At 41.8% G+C, this 22616-nt stretch overlaps 1 protein-coding gene across 1 annotated transcript in view; it reads left to right on the forward strand.

Annotated features, from left to right (window-relative positions):
• CDH8 (cadherin 8) overlaps positions 1 to 22616 on the forward strand; it is a 182356-nt gene that overhangs the window by 57645 nt on the left and 102095 nt on the right. The window contains exon 3 of the mRNA XM_077830891.1: positions 21768 to 21887. Within this exon, the coding sequence (XP_077687017.1) occupies positions 21768 to 21887 (120 nt within the window). The remainder of the gene's footprint in view (positions 1 to 21767; positions 21888 to 22616) is intronic.

Genomic DNA, 22616 nt, shown 5'->3' on the forward strand with positions numbered 1-22616 from the left:
GATATGAGTCAGCAGTGTGCCCTTGTTGCCAAGAAGGCCAATGGCATTTTGGGATGTATAAGTAGGGGCATAGCGAGCAGATCGAGGGACGTGATCGTCCCCCTCTATTCGACATTGGTGAGGCCTCATCTGGAGTACTGTGTCCAGTTTTGGGCCCCACACTACAAGAAGGATGTGGATAAATTGGAGAGAGTCCAGCGAAGGGCAACAAAAATGATTAGGGGTCTAGAACACATGACTTATGAGGAGAGGCTGAGGGAGCTGGGATTGTTTAGCCTGCAGAAGAGAAGAATGAGGGGGGATTTGATAGCTGCTTTCAACTACCTGAAAGGGGGTTCCAAAGAGGATGGCTCTAGACTGTTCTCAATGGTAGCAGATGACAGAACGAGGAGTAATGGTCTCAAGTTGCAGTGGGGGAAGTTTAGATTGGATATTAGGAAAAACTTTTTCACTAAGAGGGTGGTGAAACACTGGAATGCGTTGCCTAGGGAGGTGGTGGAATCTCCTTCCTTGGAAGTTTTTAAGGTCAGGCTTGACAAAGCCCTGGCTGGGATGATTTAACTGGGAATTGGTCCTGCTTTGAGCAGGGGGTTGGACTAGATGACCTTCAGGGGTCCCTTCCAACCCTGATATTCTATGATTCTATGTAGGGGAAAGACTGACTTCTTCTTCTTCCAGAGTTAGAGATTATTATTTTTTGCTGTGCTCTCATTATTTTGCTTCCATTTTCCACTTCATTCCCCTTTAAGAGAACTCCACCCACCCAAGCTTTTCTATTTCAACTGTGTGATACTTTCCACTAACACAGTATTCACTAAGGTAGGGTTTTCTTAGGGTGATCAGATAGTAAGTGTGGAAAACTTGGGACTGGTGTGTATGAGAGAGAGAGAATGTTCTGAGACTGGAGAGGAACTCATATGGTATGTGTAGTGCTTATGCAATGAAAATACTATACAAGTCATTTCATTTCTGGATAGCTGGAGAAAGTAACACACAAGATACAAGTGAATACACATTAATTTCTCTAGCATTCCAAAACTAACTCATCCCTCTTTCACTGAGATTCAGACATAGTGTAGCTTTTCAAACATAATATACACAGCTGATATATCTTATATTGCTGCATGTTATAATTTCTCGTTTGACAGCAATGTGGTGGGCACTATAAAAAAACATTGTCCCAAGGTGCTAACTATATGAATAAGTGCATGGATAGTACAGTTGACATGCACTCTTGTATATATATATCTACAGCATGGATAATATATCATGTTTGTGGGGAAGCTGGAACTTTGCATATGCAAACCGTCTTTAGAGATCATGTACACCGCATGTATACATGCATTTACATACATAATCAGTATGAACACATGCATCTGTTGTATATGAATGACACTGGAAAATCCTGTTTCCCTGCAATGACTGTTTGCAGGACCTTCCTCCAGCAAATGATGCCAAGGAAATCTCTATTCCAGTTTTATTTCCTGTAGGAACGATGCTGACTTTTCAGCAGTCTTGACTGCACACTCTTGCATCTGCACGAACACACACACACTGGTGTGCACAGTTACAATGGTGAATGGTGTGCACAGTCACAGTGTTCAGGAATAATTTGAAATCATTCTCTTTTTTCTGAGGAAGGAGTGGGCTTCATGCTCCAGAAAAAGCCCTGAGGAGCACATACAATTCACCCTTACCTCAACCCTCAGTTTCCTTCCTTTCAGCTCTGCCACAATAATCATCCTTCTAGTCCATCTCAGCCTCCATCCCTCTTCGGTGAGACTGAATGTTCTGTACAGTTTTCATATTTCTTTTGTAAGCAGTGTTAGGACGAGCTCCACCCTGACATCTGGTGGTGAGGTGTGGCAAGTTGTGGAAAAGAACTTCAGGGGCCGATCTCATTTGCATAGAATGAGGCCATAGCTGCCCAAATGGTCACTTTGGCTGCTGTGGGATCCCCATTGTCTCTGTTATTGGGGCAGGAAGAATACATTGTTATTACCCTGATTATGGGAACTGTGCTTGGAACTGTACTTGTCCTTTTGTTATGATGGAGGGATTCACCATCAACTAAGTAGCACTCGCTAGGCAAGGGTCATGGGTTCCAAAACTCTGTGAATTGAGAGAGGTTGGGGACAAGTATTAATACTTGGTGGCATGGGCCCCTGAATGAGGGCCTTACATGCTAATTGCACTTCCTCCTCTCCCCACTGTGGAATATCAGAGCTAATTTTGATTCCATTAGGAGCCTAGTTACAGGCTGCTGAGCTCACTTTGGGCTAATGGTGCACCAGCACTGAGGCTCCCCTACTACAAGCTGAAATCACCAAAGAGCTGAACTGACTAAGAGCTGAAATCACTGAGCGTTGTGTTAAGTAGTGGGGGAGCCTGAAGATATATTGTGGAGCAGTTTGTGGGATGGCTGGAGTGCCTTGTGGACAGGCTGGTGGAGCAGTTCATAGGACGGCGGGAGCTGCTTGTGGGACGTGGAGCGGAGCAGTTCGTGGACTGGCTGATGGAGCAGTTTGTGGAACGGCGGGAGCTGTTTGTGGGCAGCGGAGCGGAGGCGAGCGAAGCAGTTCGTGGGGCGGCTGGCAGAATGGAGCGAAGGCCTATGGAGCTGTGGGGTGGTCAACTTCAGATCATGTAAGGTGCCCCTTACCTCTCTCCTCCCCTCCCCCCCATCTCCACCCAGGTTGGGAGGTAAAGCTCTGCAGATAAACTTTCGAACTCTGGGGCTGCCATGACCAGAGACAGAGACTTTTGGGTCATTGGACTTTTGGGACTTTGGGTGATTTGGGGTTGCTGGACTAAAGAACCAAAGGGAAAGAGCATGCCCCAATTTGCTTGGGGTCGGGTTTTTTTGCTCATGGGTTGTGTTACGAATCCTGTTCATGGTGTTTCCCCAACATAATGCCACATTGTTTCTCTCTGTTATTAAAAGGCTTTTTGCTACACTCAGACTATGTGCTTGCGAGAGGGGAAGTATCGCCTCTTGGAGGTGCCCAGCGGGGGTCGTATATATTTGTCCCAGGTCACTGAGTGGGGGCTCGAGCCAGTTTGGATTGTGTTATTGGAATGAATCCCCTAGATATTGAACCCGGCCCTTGTTGCTGCCAACTCTGACGGGCAGAAGGGTTACACTTTGATCTCCTGAGGAGCCAAGGGTGAGAAGGCAGGAGGAAGTCAAATCTGAATGCCTGTCTCCTGTGTGGCAGCATATGGTAGTAGGGCTGCTCACAGGAGTGCACTTGGGAAGTAGGAAATAACTTGCTTTCAATGGCATTTAAGCTGCATTCTTACAAATATGTTTAAAACATCATGAGACCTAAAGGGACATATTTTGGAAGAGAACCCAGGTAAGAACCCCTAGAAAGAGATCCAGATAAGTATGGAGAAGAAAGGTGGAGTACCCAGTGGTTCACTTGTTTTTAAATTTGTTCCTGAACTTGCATCGTCTGTGTAACAGCCAAGAATGATGCCATAATGTACAGATGAGTAAGCCAGCTTAAAAAAAAAAAAAAAAAAAAGAAGAAGAACCAGGTCAAACTGAACTGATCCCGTAGTGTATAATTGAAAATTCCTGGATAAGTCCCCCTTCTGTGCTTCCTTCTCCTCAACTGTTGTCAGTTCTGTGGTGGTATTCGGGGAAGGAACAGTGAGCTAGGTTCCATAGTTCTGTTTTGAGCAAAGGGTGCTTAGAGGTCTGCTAATGGTCTGCGGCAAATGTTCAGGAGAATAGAAAGATGCATTGAATAGAATGACAGATGTGTTGGTGCAGGGAAGGAGGTGAGAAAGAAGAAAGAGGGAGACTGGAAAAATGAATATTCACATTTTTTGGCTAATTTCAGACAAATCCAAACGTTTCATGGATTATCTGACCTAAACCTCCAACTATTAGAAAGTTCCCCATCACTTGTCATAATAAAACACAGTACATAGTGTGATGCAGCATGGCAGTGCACTAAAAATAAATTGCACCTGCAATGCGTCAAAAAATTGAGTGAGTGAATTATTTTAGAATAATCCAACATCTCTTTATGATGATGTTTCTCAAAGATTTCTTTCATGGAAAATGTCTTTCTTGGAAAAGAGTTTGGATTTTCAGTTTAGTATTTGCTATTATTGCAGTTTTAATCTGAATATATGTGCTTTCTTTGGGCCAAAATCTGCCCCCAGTTGCACTACTGTATATCAGGAGTAATTCCAATTAATTTGGCCATCTGTTATTTCACACGTACAAAACGGACATATTTCACATCAACACGCATATAAAAAGCATGTGGTACACTCTGTGTGTGTGTGTGTGTGTGTGTGTGTGTGTGTGTGTCTGTCTGTTTCCCTTTCTCCCAAAAGTATTAATTCTATTCCAGTTACAAATTGTTTGCCAAAAGGGACAAAATGTGCTGTAAATCATCAACATCCCAAGTCTGGTATAAATAATGATGGAGTAACTTGGTAAATTGTAAAGTTGTGATAAAAACCCAAGATGTAATATTATCAAGTCCTACCACACTCTCTTGCTCTTCCCTCCCTCCCCCCCATATATATATATAGATATAGATATAGATTTTTAAGACACTGTGCATGACTGTTAAATCAATGATAGTCTGTCACAAAAATGTTGACTAAAAGGACTATATTACTAAGGTCAACTACAAATTAGCCCAAAGGGTAAACTCAAAGGTAGTGCAAAAGCTCAGGGAAAAAAAAGTCAATGTTGTAAAATATGACTACAATGTAACAGCTGTTAGAAAATGTATATCATCACTTTCTCTTGTTCCACTACTTGCTCATCTTGTGCATAATCAACTTCTTGAACTCTGGCACTGAGGAGTCATTTAAATAAGGGATTTTTTTCAAGAAATGGAAATTATATATATATCTTTCATGTATATTGTGAATAACCTCAATGGAGTTTATGAGAATGAAAGGTAGATAGGCAATAATAAGCATGAGAGAATCAGTTAGGATACAAAAGGCAAAAACAACACCACATATTCTTGACCAACATTTTAACTTTTATTGAGGTTTTTTTGGGGGGGTGGGGAGAGAGAGAGGAAACTATTGATCACCTTTTTTAAAAAAAAGTTGTAATTTCTTTTGTACCTTTGTACTTCTTGGTTTCAATCACCTTCAGAATTGGAAATTTCAAAATTACTTTTGTTCGCTAAATGGCTGAAGTGTGCTTGGCAGTGTGTGTAGAGGAAGTCATGACACTGTTCCCAAGGAGGTTATAATCGGAGGGTGTATTCCTACCAACATTTTCACTAGAGAGTATACTGCAAACTACTGCAAGTAGTCCCACAGACTTCAAGGAGAGCTGCTTCAATCCAGTGCACTCCTCAAAGTAGCTAGCACTGCTGGTATTTGCAGGATTATGCCCTTAGGCCTGGTTTACACTAGGAAATTAGGTCGGTATAACTATATCATTCAGGGGAAGTGAAAAACCTCACCCCTAAGCAATGCAATTAAACTGACCTAACCCCCGGTGTAGACAGCAGTAGGTCAACAGAAGAATTCTCCTGTCGACAAGCGACCACCTCTCAGAGAGGTGGAGCACCTATGCTGAAAAGTGTGTCCCCTAGATGCAGGTAGTGTCTTTGCTAAAATGCTACAGGTGCACTGCTGCAGCTTTTTAAGTCTAGACAAGCCCTTAGCCTTGATCTCCGTCAATACGAAAACTCCCAGTGACATCAGTGGGTGCAGAATTAAGCCCTAAAACTTAACTATGCAAAGAACTGGGTGAATAATTTATAATGATTTATTAGGGAAAAGTTGCCTCTCTTCCTGTCTGTGTATGGTCTGCAGTTTCTCGGATGTATTTGTTCTTCCAGAGGATACACTGTGCAAACTGCCTGCACACCAGAATAAGGGGTCAGAGCAGAGCCAAACTACACTTGCGGGAGTTGGGGGAGAAATTGCCTCCCAGAGTTCCTTGGAATGCTGCTGCTACATCTTCCCATCGGGTGCTGTGTACTTCTTCCTGCATGCTGGTCCTGCCCAACAGACTGGGGGGAGGGGCATGGCCACACACTCTTTGAGGCAATATGCACTACTGCATTGTTGGCAGGGCTGCTTGTGTTCTTTCCTGATTCTGTGCCCCTATGTACAGGTCTGTCAGAATCTGTGCCCAGGGTAATTTCTGCAGAGATTCTTGTCTCTAGATCAGTGGTTCCTAAACTTGTTCCTCCACTTGTGCAGGAAAAGCCCCTGGCGGGCCGGGCTGGTTTGTTTACCTGCCATGTCTGCAGGTTCGGACAATCGCGGCTCCCAGTGGCAGCGGTTCGCTGCTCCAAGCCAATGGGAGCTGCTGAAAGTGGCGTGGGCCGAGGGACATACCGGCCGCCGCTTCCCGCAGCTCCCATTGGCCTGGAGCAGTGAACCGCAGCCACTGGGAGCCACGATCGGTCGAACCTGGGGATGCGGCAGGTAAACAAACCGGCCCGGCCCACCAGGGGCTTTCCCTGAAGAAGCGGCGGAACAAGTTTGGGAACCACTGCTCTAGATCAATCACAGGCAGTTTGTTGCCAGTATTCTGTATTTGAAGTTGAGCTGTGTGTGTTAGGGTTTTTTTGCATGCCTAGGTCACATGGCATTGTTTTTATTCTGGACTGTGTGAACATAACTTTTCAGGTATCTCTACTTTGCAGTTGCAGGTGTGGTTGCAGGACATGTAAACATACCTGAGCTAGCTTTAATCTAGCAAGTGCAAATACCAACGTCAGTGAAACTGCAGCAACACAGACTTCAGTGCAGACTAGTCACCTAAGCACTCATGTCCCTGGCAGGCTTGTACAGCCCATGGTGCCACAGCTTCACGGCTGTTGATACTCATTTTAGCAAGATTAAAGCTAGCTCGGTTTTGTCTACATCTGTTACAATCACTCTTCTGATTGCAGTGTAGACTTATCCTCTCAGACATGTAGACAAGTTCACTCTTCACAAAGTTTTTTTTCAACGTTTTTCCAAATGTCAAATTTTGACAGAAAGAAGATCAAAATTTGTGACTGAAATATTTGCAAACATTCCATCTCATTTTTCAAACTCCGCTGCTTGTGGCACTAGTGTGGATGCATGGCCAAAGCTTATTGGGAGAAGACACAGATGAGAGGTAGTAAGCCAATCTACATTACTGCCCAAATATTGAGACACTAGTAAGCACCACATGACAAGAGACCTGACTATATTTTGTATTTTCAAATTTTGGTAAATTTTGACAAATTCTAGTCACAAGGCACCACATCCAAAGTTTGTCTTGTAGAGTATCAGAAAAATAATCTCATTATGTGATAATATTCTCATAGATGCTTATATTAATGTAATGTAATTATACCTGCTCCTTTTTTTAATTCATTATTGATAGACATCAGAACTTCCTCCTCCCCAAACTTTGTGGAAGAACAGCCTTTAATTCAGAAGTGGATACAAATTTTACAGCTCTATGTAATTGACACATTTGAAATTTGGAGAAGTCAGATTCAGACTCAATTCAGAATCTGAACTTTGTGCCTCAGTCCAAGTTTATTTTAATATTATTATTTTCTTTAGGAATCCGTACCTCTGCCTTTGTTTAACTGCTGAATCTGCAACACTTAATGTTTCTCTGTGAATACAGATGAGCTGTTGCCTGTGGAGCTAAAGTCAATGCCACTTTCTCATGAATCAGCCTGTAGAGGACTGCTGGCTGGATGATTTGACTGTACCCTTTCCCTGGAGGCCAGTGGTCTCTGCTGCCATATGCTTGCTCTCTGCTGGCCTGAGGGAGCAAGAGTTCTGAATCTGCTCGTGCAACCTGGCTCATATTTGCTGGCGTTATCAGGCTTTGAAAAAGACACACACACATACACATGTGCATGGGCGCATGCACATACATACACAAAAAACACAGAATTGAAACTGCAAGATTGTGGAAAATCTCTTATTTTTATAATGTAACATTTTAAATTAGTGAATTCCTTGTGCATTCAGCAAGGGCTATTTTATTATTGTTTATACATATAAGTGTGTGTGTGTGTGTGTACATATGTAATAAATAAAAAAAAATATACACTGCACCTACATGAAGCTTCCTTTGTACGTCAACAAACAATACAGTAATTTTTCTCTTCATGGAAGTATAACTGTGTAGTGATTATCCAATTGTACTTTCTTTGCCTGGGGACCTTGCAATTTCTATGCCTTAGTAGTTCTATATAAAATAGGCAATTCACCTTGTTTTGTATGAGTGCTGATGAAATAGTCAATTGATTAGACAAATGCCATCTTTTAGAAAGTCCTGGACAATAGAACAAGTATTTTCTTCCTCTCCCACAAATACTATTAATGTTCTATAATAACAGCAATGTCTAAAAGGGAAACGAAAATAATGTCTAAAAGAAAAGAGAGTTCTTTTTAAGAGAAACATAAAATATGGTAAAAAGAAAAGGAGTACTTGTGGCACCTTAGAGACTAACCAATTTATTTGAGCATAAGCTTTCGTGAGCTACAGCTCACTTCATCGGATGCATACTGTGGAAAGTGTAGAAGATTTTTTATATACACACAAAGCATGAAAAAATACCTCCTCCCACCCCACTCTCCTGCTGGTAATAGCTTATCTAAAGTGACCACTCTCCTTACAATGTGTATGATAATCAAGGTGGGCCATTTCCAGCACAAATCCAGGGTTTAACAAGAATGTCTGAGGGGAGGGGGGTAGGAAAAAACAAGGGGAAATAGGTTACCTTGTATAATGACTTAGCCACTCCCAGTCTCTATTCAAGCCTAAGTTAATTGTATCCAATTTGCAAATGAATTCCAATTCAGCAGTTTCTCGCTGGAGTCTGGATTTGAAGTTTTATTGTTGTAATACAGCGACTTTCATGTCTGTAATCGCATGACCATCAGCCACACTATCAGAGGCTCGTTCACCTGCACATCCACCAATGTGATATATGCCATCATGTGCTAGCAATGCCCCTCTGCCATGTACATTGGTCAAACTGGACAGTCTATATGTAAAAGAATAAATGGACACAAATCAGATGTCAAGAATTATAACATTCATAAACCAGTCGGAGAACACTTCAATCTCTCTGGTCATGCAATTACAGACATGAAAGTTGCTATATTACAACAAAAAACTTCAAATCCAGACTCCAGCGAGAAACTGTTGAATTGGAATTCATTTGCAAATTGGATACAATTAACTTAGGCTTGAATAGAGACTGGGAGTGGCTAAGTCATTATGCAAGGTAACCTATTTCCCCTTGTTTTTTCCTACCCCCGCCCCCCTCCTTGGACGTTCTTGTTAAACCCTGGATTTGTGCTGGAAATGGCCCACCTTGATTATCATACACATTGTAAGGAGAGTGGTCACTTTAGATAAGCTATTACCAGCAGGAAAGTGGGGTGGGAGGAGGTCTTTTTTCATGCTTTGTGTGTATATAAAAAGATCTTCTACACTTTCCATAGTATGCATCCAATGAAGTGAGCTGTAGCTCACGAAAGCTTATGCTCAAATAAATTGGTTAGTCTCTAAGGTGCCACAAGTCCTCCTTTTCTTTTTGCGAATACAGACTAACACGGCTGTTACTCTGAAATCTGTCATAAAATATGGTGAATCCCAGTGCTGCTGCCTATGATGCTACAGACTGTATTCTAATGCTAACAAATGGTCACTTTGGAATTTATAAAGCAGCACATGCAGGCTTTTTAACGGCATCGTCTTATAAGTTGTAGTTGGATAGACCTGCCAAACTTAAAACTAAAAAGACGATGTCCTTTCTTATTACTTTCATGAGTCAAATCCATACAGTAGGTAACATCAACAAGGACAATTTCCAGAGAGAGAGCTTTATCTATCTCAGTATGAAACATTTTACTTTTCTTAAGATCACCACTGTAAGAAGGAAGCATCACAATTCTAAAACAATTAGTTTATGCACAGGAAATGGTAAAATATGCAGCTTATTAGATTTCACAACCATGCTTCCATTGCTCCTCATTATACAGTCGTAAAATGCTGAAGGCTGCCAGCTTGCTCTATTGTCTATGTGCTGTGCAGAAGACAGTTTTCTTCTATGCATAGCAAGCACCTTCCAGATTCTTAGTTACACTTTTCCAGACAATATATATATTTTCCATTTGCTTCACATTATAAAGGCTCATTAGAATGACAGATGAGCAATCTGAAAACATTGCTTTGTTGCTGTGTGTGTTCTGGGGTATTTAATTGTTCAAAGAAAGTTTTTGACTCATTCACAGTTATGCAAAAAGAAAAGGAGTACTTGTGGCACCTTAGAGACTAACCAATTTATTTGAGCATGAGCTTTCGTGAGCTACAGCTTACTTCATCGGATGCATACCGTGGAAACTGCAGCAGATATAGTTTCCACGGTATGCATCCGATGAAGTGAGCTGTAGCTCACGAAAGCTCATGCTCAAATAAATTGGTTAGTCTCTAAGGTGCCACAAGTACTCCTTTTCTTTTTGCGAATACAGACTAACACGGCTGTTACTCTGAAACCTGTCATTCACAGTTATATTAACATTTCTTCCAGTGTCATTAGATTTCTAGACTATGTACGCTTCAAGTACATTAAAATAAATTACATTTAACATTTGGAAACAGAAATTCAAATTCCACTCTGTTATACTGGTGTAAACCTGGCATGACTACTTTGAGGTCAGGACCTCAAAGCAGCAAAATTCTGCTGATGGAGTTTGAAAAGAATTTGGCCTAACATTTGTATTCCTTTCATTTACTTCAAAGAAACCATGAAACTAGGGTATATCAGAATAACTTATGGTGATGTCCATGCAGCTGCTATGATTATTTTGATTTTCCATGATAAGACCATTTTTAAAAAATATTACCAATAAAACTGATTTTTTTTTCGATTGTAAGTTGTTTGGGATAGGGTCTGTCATTTTCTATAGGTTTGTAAAGAACCTAGTACAAGGGAATTCTGATATCACAGGCTTTTGGATACTTCTACAATACGGATGATAAATAATATTATTAATAATATGAAATTTGCTCTTAGCTTTGTGATAGTATGTGTGAATAGTTTAATAGCTTTTATAAATTTCAAGGCCATAATGGCCAATTGTGATCAAGTCTGACGTCCTCTATAATGCAGGCCTTAGAACTTCCCCAAAATATTTCCTAGACCATATCTTTTAGGGGGAAAAAAATCCAATGTTTATTTTATAAATTGTCTGTCACCGTGATAAGTTCTCTGAATGGTTAATTACTCATTGTTAAAATTTTACACCTTTGTCACATGTATATTTCAATTTTGATTTAAAAATGAATTAATATGAAACATACCAGTTTCAGAATGTCTGCTTCTTCCACCATATATATAGTGTGGGTAGGTATACAATGTATGTGTGTATATATATACGCACACATACCCATACATATACAATATATTATGGAAGAAGCAGATATTCTGAAATCGGTATGTTTCATATTCTCTACAAAATTTTCAGCAAACAAATATAAAAATCATAACAGTGCCACCAAATTACAGCTGCAAAAAACCTCATAGCTCATTAGTTTATCTTTCTGTCAATATAGGGGTTTTCCTTACAATACACTATCTAATGCTTCATGCAGTAGTGTGAAATGTCTCAAGTGAAGGGGCTTCTGCTATTTCCCTTGAGGTACTATTCCACATACTGTTAGATCTTGTTGTGAGGAAGATTCCCCTCCGCCCCCTGTCCCGCCCCGGCATGTTATCCTACATTTTCTTAATTATTTCCCATCGATCCTAGTTTTACCGCCTTATACATGACTGAATAATGTCTCCTCTTCATCTCTCAAACAAGGTATTTATAAGGCCATCATCACTCAAGTATCTAAATTGTCTCTTGGTGGTAAAGAAGAATAAACAAACTATCTTTTGATCCCCCTCTCTAGGGGTAGCTTGGTGCAAGATTCTGCACACAATTTTAGTATAAACACTTCAGCTGCTTGTATTCTCTTTCTAGGCCCTTTACAGTCAGTCCCTCCCCACCTGTCATCTCTTACTCACTTTTGAGATGGTGACTCCCATTTTTCAATTGGGCCGGTGCTGTCCTTCACTTTTAAATTTTTTCGACGACTATCCTGGTGTTTTCTCCCAGGCTGTCCCTCATGCTTGGTGGAATTTCTTGTGAATACCTACAAAGCTCCCTGATTATCCTTATTCAAATAGTTCTTTACAACAATCCTTTGCTTACAAAAAAAAAAATGGTGTGTTGAGACCACAGACTGTTATCCTGACCAATACAGTCTCATTGTTTCCTTGTGTTCCTCTGTACTCCGACGTCTGTCTGTGTCCATCTGTTGTCTGTCTTCTTGTATTTAGAATGTAAGCTACTTGGGACAGGGACCATCTTTTTGTTCTGTTTGTACTGCACCTAGCACTGGGTCCATGATAAGGGCCTCTAGGCTCTATGGAAAAGCAAATAATAAATAACAAAGTGGTCACACACTTCATAGCTTCTTTAGACAGAAGTTGTTGCACGCACCAGGGGCTTTGTACGTTCCTCTATTCCACCCCATATGCTCCCTGTGAGCTATCTTCCAACCCCTTCTATTTCAGAAATTCCCCCAGTCTCTCCCCTGTCAGGGGTTCTGTGTGTCTCCAATTTCTCCCTTCCTCTGATACCAGGGTTCTCAATCTGACCCTACTGGTGTTCTGTGTTCCCCTGTTTCCCTGCTCCCTCCATTCTAGGCCCCCCCTTCACTCCAGTGGAAAGGACTCTGTATGTGCCCTACTCTTACCTTCACCCCATGTCAAGGGCTTTGGGTATCCCCTTCCCTTATTCCCGTATTCCCCAATATCCCACAACGAGGATTCTGGGTGCCTCCATTCCCTCTCCGTCGTTTTGGAGTCTTCTATTCTCCCTGTGACAGAGGTTGTGTGTGCCCCCATTTTCCCCTTCCCTCATACCGAGCCCTCCTTTTTATGTCATGGCAGGGGGTCTGTGTGCACTTCTGTATGTTTCACCCATCTGGCTTTTCTCTGTTTAGGATATTTACTTACTACTACTAATATGTTGCATTTAACACTCCTTATATCTGAGAACTTACAAACAAATCAAACATTAATTAACTGAGTCTCTTTACACTGCAAGTATTTTTTACCTATTTCACAGACATGGAAACTGAGATGCAGAGAGGTGCTGTGCAGGGTATGAGTAGGACTATGAATGGAACCCAGGAGTCCTGATTTCTAGTCCTTTGCTGTAAATTGTTGGACACACAATTCTATTTAGCATGAATTCAGTATAGTAAAAATAAGAAAGTGTACATATATGAATTAAACATATTACATTCATGGTGACACATTAAAAATTTCAAGGAGAAAAAAGAAGAGTAAGTTCCTTCAGCTTCAAGGCAGCAATAATTTACATGTCAAGAAGTTATACAGGTTTTTATGAGATTATTGCGGTGTTATTCAATAAAAAATAGTTACCATGACAACAGCTGTCATTCTACCTGTGAGATTATAGAAAAGAAGGACAATCAGGCAAAGGGTTTATTTGGGAACGAATGCTTATCTGACCTAGTGAATACAAACAGCATGTTGTTTTGACCATCGTTGACTACACAGCCATTATCAGCCAGAGTAAAACGCTAGCTGCAGATTTTAAAGCAAAGTGAATCTCATGGAAAACATATCTGTTGGTAAATAGTGGCAAGTACTTTCTTTATGCAAGTATACTGTTAATGCTTAGCTAGAATGGTGATTGGATCTCCTAATCAGCTGGAGATTTCAGCCTGACCCGGTTTGGGGAAAGGAAAGACTACAGAGGATGTTTTCTTTTGAGGGTTTTTTTTTAAGTTCCAGAGAAACCAAAAAAAGCACAGTCCCACAAGACTTCAATATAGTCACATTTCTGTATTTCCCTAGCCATTACAATCTTTCAACAAAATGGTTGCTTCATTGAATATGGATTCATGTAAATTTCAGATGCTGACTATTTGTTCAGTCCTCCAGGATATACAAGTTTTATTTTTTTCCAATACACACATTTCACTGCCACACCAAAATCTTTGCTTTCCTACTCCCCGTGGCAGTGTGTGCATTTTTCTTTCTGACTAATGTGCAGAATCTGCACCTTGACTTGCACATAAAAAGCGTAGCCAAAACAATAGAACAACACTACCCAAGCACACACATCTTATTTTTATGGAGGCTTTTAATCTTAGTTTGTCAGCAAACAGAAGCCTCCTTACCTAGTCATATAAAAATACTTTTATCATTAACTGTGTCTCTGGTTGTTAGCATGTGGCAATGGGAACCTATGAAACCTGACACTAACAGAGCGAAACAATCAGCCATGGTTAACAGTTAAATCACATTAGAAGTGTTCATTAATTAAAATCTGTCGAACCTCTTTGCAGTCCACATTTAATCACAGTGTCATTAGCATAGCAGAAATGTGTCTCAGGAAAGATGCCGAAAGTTTTAAAATTAATATGCTAATATTTTCCCAGACATCTATCTAAAAATGTTTTTGTATTATATATGGCAGTATTAGGTATGAACACAAAAAGGAGAAACAGTGATTACGTTGTTGGACTAGATTATATAAAACTGCTAAATTATTATAATTAGGACAACAGCAAGTTGGATTATAACAGTGGCTTTCTTGTGAAAATGGCACCATGTCAAATTTATAGTCTCTAGCTAAATTAGTTTGTTGTAGCATTGACAAAGGAACAAACGTGCCAAATGCAGTCAAAATTAAACACTAACGGAAAATCCTGGTCTTTTGTTTTCTGGCTAGATTCTGGGACACTAATTTTCAAATGACAAACACTGAGTGCTTAGCTATGCAACCTTGGCATTTTCTCAACGTGGTGGTAGGATTTTTTTAATGGAAAAAAACATACACAAATGCATCCATTGCATATGTATATAGCAATATTTAGGTATATTTAACATGTAATTGCCTATCAATTGCAGAGCAAATCCTATTGCAAAGTTCATAGTCTAAGTTTCTAGTCTGAGATCTGGGGAATTCTGCTGAGTGGGGAGGTGTCTGTGGATTCCACAGCTCAGAGTGGTAGTAATCCCATGTGCTTGTAGTACTTTCCCATCTGTAGGGTGGGGTGGTGATTTTCATAGTCCTGCCTTCATGTTCACGTAGAAGGAAACCACATGGAGTTGGGCTCCATAACATATGGGGCATGGGGGAAGGTAGAGTCAGTGGCTTGTGAGCTCTGCTAAGATCCGCCTGTCCCAGTTCTGAGGAGGGCAGTCCTCCACAGCCATGGATGGGACAAGATTTGCTTTGGTAAGCACATGTATCTCCAATTAGTGTCAATATGAGCTATATGTATGGGTGTGGCATACCTCACAACTGCCACGGCCCAGATGTAGGATGCAATGTGAGACAAGGATCCAAAATGAGGGACACAAACTGCTGTGTGATTCACTCTGTTAGTGTATATAACTCGTTGTGTAAATCATTTTCAACAATAAAAGTGTTGGGGATGGGACACCACATTTCTATCGAACAGAGGTCATCTTGGAACTAAAAGGAAGTGGTATCCCTTGAGATGTGGTTCAGGAAATATGAGGTATGGTGTAGAGAATAGATCCTGTGACTGGAAAATATTCTGCCTTTCCAATTCTGCCAGTGGTGTATTAGTTTTATTAGGTAAAAAAACATTGACTTTAAAAGTCACCTGCAAAGAAAATCAAATGGGCTAATGACCTTTTTTATTTCTTTATGATGTATAGATAAGGGCTATGAGAAAATGGCTTGTTTTTATTTATTTTTTATTCTTTTATTTGAGAACTATAGGTCTATTGGTGACAGGAGAAGAGGTAAAATTATGATATCACAAGAGAAAGGAGGCTGGAGGCTGATCAACAGAGTAGGGAAGCAAATTTGCAACTGGATGGATTGTTTTTGTTATGGCATACTTAGCTCCAATACCTAATGATCACTTGGGGCAGAAGGATGCCTTTGTAAAAGATTTAACACATGCACCTTCCAATTAAGGTATGAGAGCTCAGAACAAATATTTCTAAGATCCCTGAAAAAAGATCCTCAGCTAAGAAAGGAAAAAACAGACTTGACATGCCAAATATTCCTAAATGAGCAATAGAAAAACTATTTTTAAACAAATAAATAAACCTTTCAGATCTTCTTTCTACATCAGAAGGAGAAACTTGGGCAAAAGAAACCCTCAGAAAAGTCTGTGGTTTTGTTCCTTTGTTTCTAAAGATAATATCATAAAATTCAAAAGGAACAACCACGAGGTAAGAAGCACCTGTGAAAGTTCCAACTGTTCTCCAAATGAGCTACATCTTATCCCTGCCCAAGCCACATCCTCTAAGAGTCTGACCACACCCCTACTGACGTAGCAAGCAGGTTACATTTTGTAGCTTCTGCCACTCTCCTAGAAATTGAAAATATCTCTTCTGCTATTTTAGCCTAATCCAATTGGGGTGTGCATCAATCTCTCTCTCTCTCACTCTCTCCATTGTCACTCCATTGCAGCAGCTACAGAATGTAACCTATTGGGAGGGTGGGGCTGTGGCCAGGTCTGTTCAAGAGGGCAGAAGTAGATCAGACAAGCTTACAAGACTCCCTATCCTGCAAGATGGCAAAGCTGATAAGCACTGGGTAAATTATAGCTAGAGTTTGAATTATACAAGAAAGCCAATATCACTTTTAAATATATGAGATGATTCTAGTTTATAGGGTTTCTTCAGGTATGTTAGCAACAAGAAGAAAGTCAAGGAAAGTGTGGGCCCCTTACTGAATGAGGGAGGCAACCTAGTGACAGAGGATGTGGAAAAAGCTAATGTACTCAATGCTTTTCTTGCCTCTGTCTTCACGAACAAGGTCAGCTCCCAGACTACTGCACTGGGCAGCACAGCCTGGGGAGGAGGTGACCAGCCCTCTGTGGAGAAAGAAGTGGTTTGGGACTATTTAGAAAAGCTGGATGAGCACAAGTCCATGGGGCCGGATGCGCTGCATCCAAGAGTGCTAAAGGAGTTGGCGGATGTGATTGCAGAGCCATTGGCCATTATCTTTGAAAACTCATGGCAATCGGGGGAAGTCCCGGACGACTGGAAAAAGGCTAATGTAGTGCCCATCTTTAAAAAAGGGAAGAAGGAGGATCCTGGGAACTACAGCCTCACCTCAGTCCCTGGAAAAATCATGGAGCAGGTCCTCAAGGAATTAATTCTGAAGCACTTAGAGGAGAGGAAAGTGATCAGGAACAGTCAGCATGGATTCACCAAGGGCAAGTCATGCCTGACTAATCTAATTGCCTCCTATGACGAGATAACTGGCTCTGTGGATGAGGTGGACGTGCTGTTCCTTGACTTTAGCAAAGCTTTTGACACGGTCTCCCACAGTATTCTTGCCAGTAAGTTAAAGAAGTATGAGCTGGATGAATGGACTATAAGGTGGATAGAAAGTTGGCTAGATTGTCAGGCTCAATGGGTAGTGATCAATGGCTCCATGTCTAGTTGGCAGCCGGTATCAAGTGGAGTGCCCCAAGGGTCAGTCCTCGGGCCGGTTTTGTTCAATATCTTCATAAATGATCTGGAGGATGGTGTGGATTGCACCCTCAGCAAGTCTGCAGATGACACTAAACTGGGAGGAGAGGTAGATACACTGGAGGGTAGGGATAGGATACAGAGGGCCCTAGACAAATTAGAGGATTGGGCCAAAAGAAATCTGATGAGGTTCAACAAGGACAAGTGCAAAGTCCTGCACTTAGGACAGAAGAATCCCATGCACCACTACAGACTAGGGACCGAATGGCTCGGCAGCAGTTCGACAGAAAAGGACCTAGGGGTTACAGTGTACGAGAAGCTGGATATGAGTCAACAGTGTGCCCTTGTTGCCAAGAAGGCCAATGGCATTTTGGGATGTATATGTAGGGGCATTGCCAGATTGAGGGACGTGATCTTTCCCCTCTATTCGACATTGGTGAGGCCTCATCTGGAGTACTGTGTCCAGTTTTGGGCCCCACACTGCAAGAAGGATGTGGAAAAATTGGAAAGAGTCCAGCGGAAGGCAACAAAAATGATTAGGGAACACATGATGAGGACAGGCTGAGGGAACTGGGATTGTTTAGTCTGCGGAAAAGAAGAATGAGGGGGGATTTGATAGCTGCTTTCAACTACGTGAAAGGGGGTTCCAAAGAGGATGGATCTAGACTGTTCTCTGTGGTAGCTGATGACAGAACAAGGAGTAATGGTTTCAAGTTGCAGTGAGGGAGGTTTAGGTTGGATATTAGGAAAAACTTTTTCACAAGGAGGGTGGTGAAACACTGGAATGCGTTATCTAGGGAGGTGGTGGAATCTCCTTCTCTAGATATTTTTAAGGTCAGGCTTGACAAAGCCCTGGCTGGGATGATTTAGTTGGGGATTGGTCCTGCTTTGAGCAGGGGGGTTGGACTAGATGACCTCCTGAGGTCCCTTCCAACCCTGATATTCTATGATTCTATGAAAATAACTAGAGGGTCAAACAAATCATTGCCTCTGTAGACTGAATTCCCTGCACACACGAGGGACTCCTTGCATTCTTCTACCCCACCCCCCATAGTCCCCTACACAAGCTCCATTTGCCACACTCACATCCCCCTCTATTTCAGGGACAACCTGCAACTCTCCTCGCACCTCCTCCCACACTAAGGGCTTTGGGTACCTCGCATTACCCCTTTCACCCATGCAGGGCCATCCCTAGAAGGGTGCAGGGCCCGGGGAGGAAGTGATGGATACGTCACTTCCAGGACTGACACATCACTTCCGTGACCGACCACACTGATCAATCACACCGGCCAGTGGGGCCCCTCAAAGTGTGGGGCCTGGAGCGGTCGCCCCGATTTGCTGTACCCAAGGGATGGCTCTGCACCAATGTTCCTCATTCTTCCCTCCCCACCAGATGGGGCCATGACTCTCTTCCTTTGCTAGGGGTTCTGTGGGCCCTCTCATGCCCCTCCTCCCTGTCATTCCCCACTTCTTTATCATATGTACTTCCCATTTCTTCCTCCGCCACATGCCAGGGCTCTGTGTGTCTCCCATGTCTGCCTTTTCCATTCTTCTTCCATGGGGGTGGGAGGACGGCATGTTATGCTACAGGAGTTTAACCATATGGGAACAACGATTGCCAAATTAAAGTAAATAATTATCATATGGAACACTGGATCCAATGATTGGTTGGTTTTGTTTGGGGCAAAAGGGTTCAGGAAAATGCTGTTTCCTTCATAGGAAATTATATTTAAATTAGGAATAATTGCTCATAGATTCCAAGGCCAGAAGGGACCACTGTGATTATCTGACTTCCTGTATAACATAGGCCAGATAAAGTTGTCCCTCCCATGGCTGCAAGTGTCATGTAATACATTCTGTACATTTTTACGCTTCTGGATTTCTCTGCCATGTCACACATTTCCACAGCCCAGGCGGATTCCTGTGCAAACAGTTGAGCTATGGGAAGGCTGCAGGCATTTGCCTGCTGTGGTGCCATCCTGCCAGATGGGGCCTGTGACAAGGTAGTCTGCCTTCTTCAGGGTAGTGGTGGGAAATTCTGTGACTATGTCTTTAAGGGTCTGGGGCCAGGAACATTGCAAAGAGGGTGGGGCAAGACTCTTCTCTCACCCATCCAGTTGGGGAAGAGCTAGGAGAAGAGCACCAGGGCAGACACTAGCCAGAGAAAGCTACCCTGCTTAACTCTTTGAGGACTGGTTGGGGAAAATGGGCTAGTGAGGGAGAAGTGGTCTAAGGCCCTAAACCTAGCTCCAGGAGGAGAGCTGTGGGCTCTTGTCCCGACAGAGTGACCATTTGAAGCACAACAGGAAGGGAACTGGGGAAGGTCTCCTGCACTGGGACAAGAGCTGGCCAGGATTCTCACATAGACCCAGTGCAGGGTGATCTGGGGCAACGAACAAAGCAAGTTACACTTTGTAGAATGACATCATATATCAGACCCCATGAAAGGAGGTATGTGTTTTGATTTAACCTACAGTGGGAGGGGAGTGCTGGAGGGGAGTCCCCTGTGCCAAGGCCCCAGGGGATCCTGCTGAGCAAGCAGCCACTCTATTTCTCCTCTTGGTGCCCACCTTTTTGGATTGAGCAATAGTAAGAGGTCATGGGGGATTCAGCGCAGACACAAGGCAAGGGACTCAAGGCAGACCACAAGCTCAAGGCGAGGGACTCAAAGTAGGCCACAACCTCCTTCACTTCCAGTAAGCTGCACCAGGATCACCCTCATCATACACCCCTCCTCCCCTCAATGCTCATCCATCCCCAGCAACTCCGTGTATCACAACACTCCCATATTCCCTGGGACCCACCCATGCAGCACCTCTAGCTACCCTAGGGAACCCAGCACTCAGCTATTTCCCAGGGAATCATCATTTTCCCCTGAACTCATCCCTATATCCAGCCACCACTTTCCCTCACAGACACCTCCATTAAGCTAGTCCACCAAATAGCCCTCAGACACCCAGGGCCCTCTCCTAATCACACCGTACCCTAGTCACAGCTGCCAATATTTTTTGTAATTCCATTTTCTACCCCTGCCACTGCCTGAGATAATGTGTAGACACTGAAGAGGGTAGATATACGTAAAGTAATTACAAACATGCAAATTAGCCCCCTACATAATTTGCATAAAATGTCAAGAGTTGCACAAAACTTGACAGCTATGAATCTCCTCATATGGGGCAGTAAAGGGGAGCAAAGCACATGTAAAGAGCAAAGGGAGACCCTGCACTTAGTGTTCCCATACAGGAGTCAGGCATAACCTGGGTTCAGCAGCACACAGGGACAAGGAGCAGGTGTGAGCCATCATTTATAGCAATGCCAGCAGACCCAGAGAGAGGGCACATCTTGGTGGATGCTGTTATTCTTTTCCTTGGCAAGCATATCTCAGCTCACAAGAAGCATAATTCAGCCCTCAAACTCTGTCTCACTTTCTCATTCTCTTTCTCTCTCGATATTGTCTTTTTCGCATATGAACTAGCTTAATTAGTGTCATCATTATTTTTTTAAAGTCATTCAAAAGAAGTCGCTGCAACAAAACCATGAAGCACATTTGAGTTTGATTTGATGTGGCTTTCTACACAATCAGAAGCCAGAGTGTGGTCTGAGAAGGAAAATGAACAATTTCTTGTCATGTCTTTGTTTATTTTCTTTTCTAGACAGGTTAGTGAAGGCACAATGGCAGCTGGGAAGTGGACCCCCTCAGTGATGGGGAGTCATTTCAGAAACAAGAGATAATGCCTTGACTCTGGCCACATCAAACCATTATTGTAGCTGGAAGCTAAAGAAAAAGAGAGAAAAATCCTTTATATTATTACTTTTCTATGCAGCCACTGTAAGTTGGCCAGGTTCTTTCAAATGTGCTTTTTCAAAACTTAAGTGCAACATATTATATTGTATTACTGTATTAACCTTGTATTTCGTATCCCTTTGATATGATTCCCTTTGCAAATGCTTGAAGTCTGCATAGATCTAACAGTAACTTTAAAATGCATTCTATAAAGGAACCTTAAATAATACAACTACTAAAAAGGTTTTGCTTTATCTAGAACGTTAAGCTGGTGGCATATTTCTTCTCAAAGCATAATGTTTTGTCTGTGCTCTCTGAATAATGTTTTAAGTCATAACTGATTACTTTTTCATTTTACTGACATCTCTCACTTCATGAATTTCTGTATAGATTTAAACAAATTGATTTTTTTCATAAAGAAACATACAAATCTCTGGCAAGAACTGAAATGTTAATTAAATATTCTTTTAAACTAGGTACCTTTGTTACTAAAGTAACGGCCACAGATGCAGATGATCCAGTTTATGGAAATAGTGCAAAGCTGGTTTACAGCATTTTGGAAGGACAGCCTTACTTCTCCATCGAACCGCATACAGGTAGGTGACCCTGAATTAGGACTCTCCAGGTAACAATATACATAAGAAGCAGCATTTTCTGAATATTTCACTCATTGCACTTAAACACGATATGTAAAGAGGTGTCTGTCAGCATTAGTCAGGCTGTAATCTATGAGTATCTGATTCGTTTCCAGTCGTGATCTGATGATGATTTTAAAAAAAAATCCTCTATTAGTGATGCTGATAATAATGCCAAAGCCAATACTGTAGAAGTTACTGAAGCAAAACGCCCATTACTGTATGACTAACAACTGGTTAGGGATTGTCTGATTTGGCCTGGGGATTGTCATGAATATATTATATTTTTTAATAAAAGACTTTAGAATTTCTGGCTAAAGACTGTAGGGTTTGGCTTGGGTATTTTAATGAATATAATGTGTGCTTTCATTAAGAAATATTTGTATTTCTTGATTGGATGGATCTGGGGACAGAGAATATGTTTTATTTGCATGAATTTGAGATGGCTTTATTTCTCGTCATTTGCAATGCCATTAGTAAGTGTCTGATAATGTAGGTCACTTCAAAGAAGCGCTAAAAAAGCCAACCCCACATTGTTTATTCTGCTTATGCCACATTTAAAGCAAAAAAGCTATTGAGAAATGTTTTGGAGAGATTTGTTCTGTTGTCTTTTTTCCCAATGTTAATTTTCATATTTTTTCATGTTAGTTACTGTAAGTCAGTTGTGCTGGCCTCAGAAGGAAAAGAAAA

The sequence above is a fragment of the Eretmochelys imbricata genome, chromosome 12 (assembly GCF_965152235.1).
Source record: "Eretmochelys imbricata isolate rEreImb1 chromosome 12, rEreImb1.hap1, whole genome shotgun sequence".
In the NCBI taxonomy this organism is placed as follows: Eukaryota; Metazoa; Chordata; order Testudines; family Cheloniidae; genus Eretmochelys; species Eretmochelys imbricata.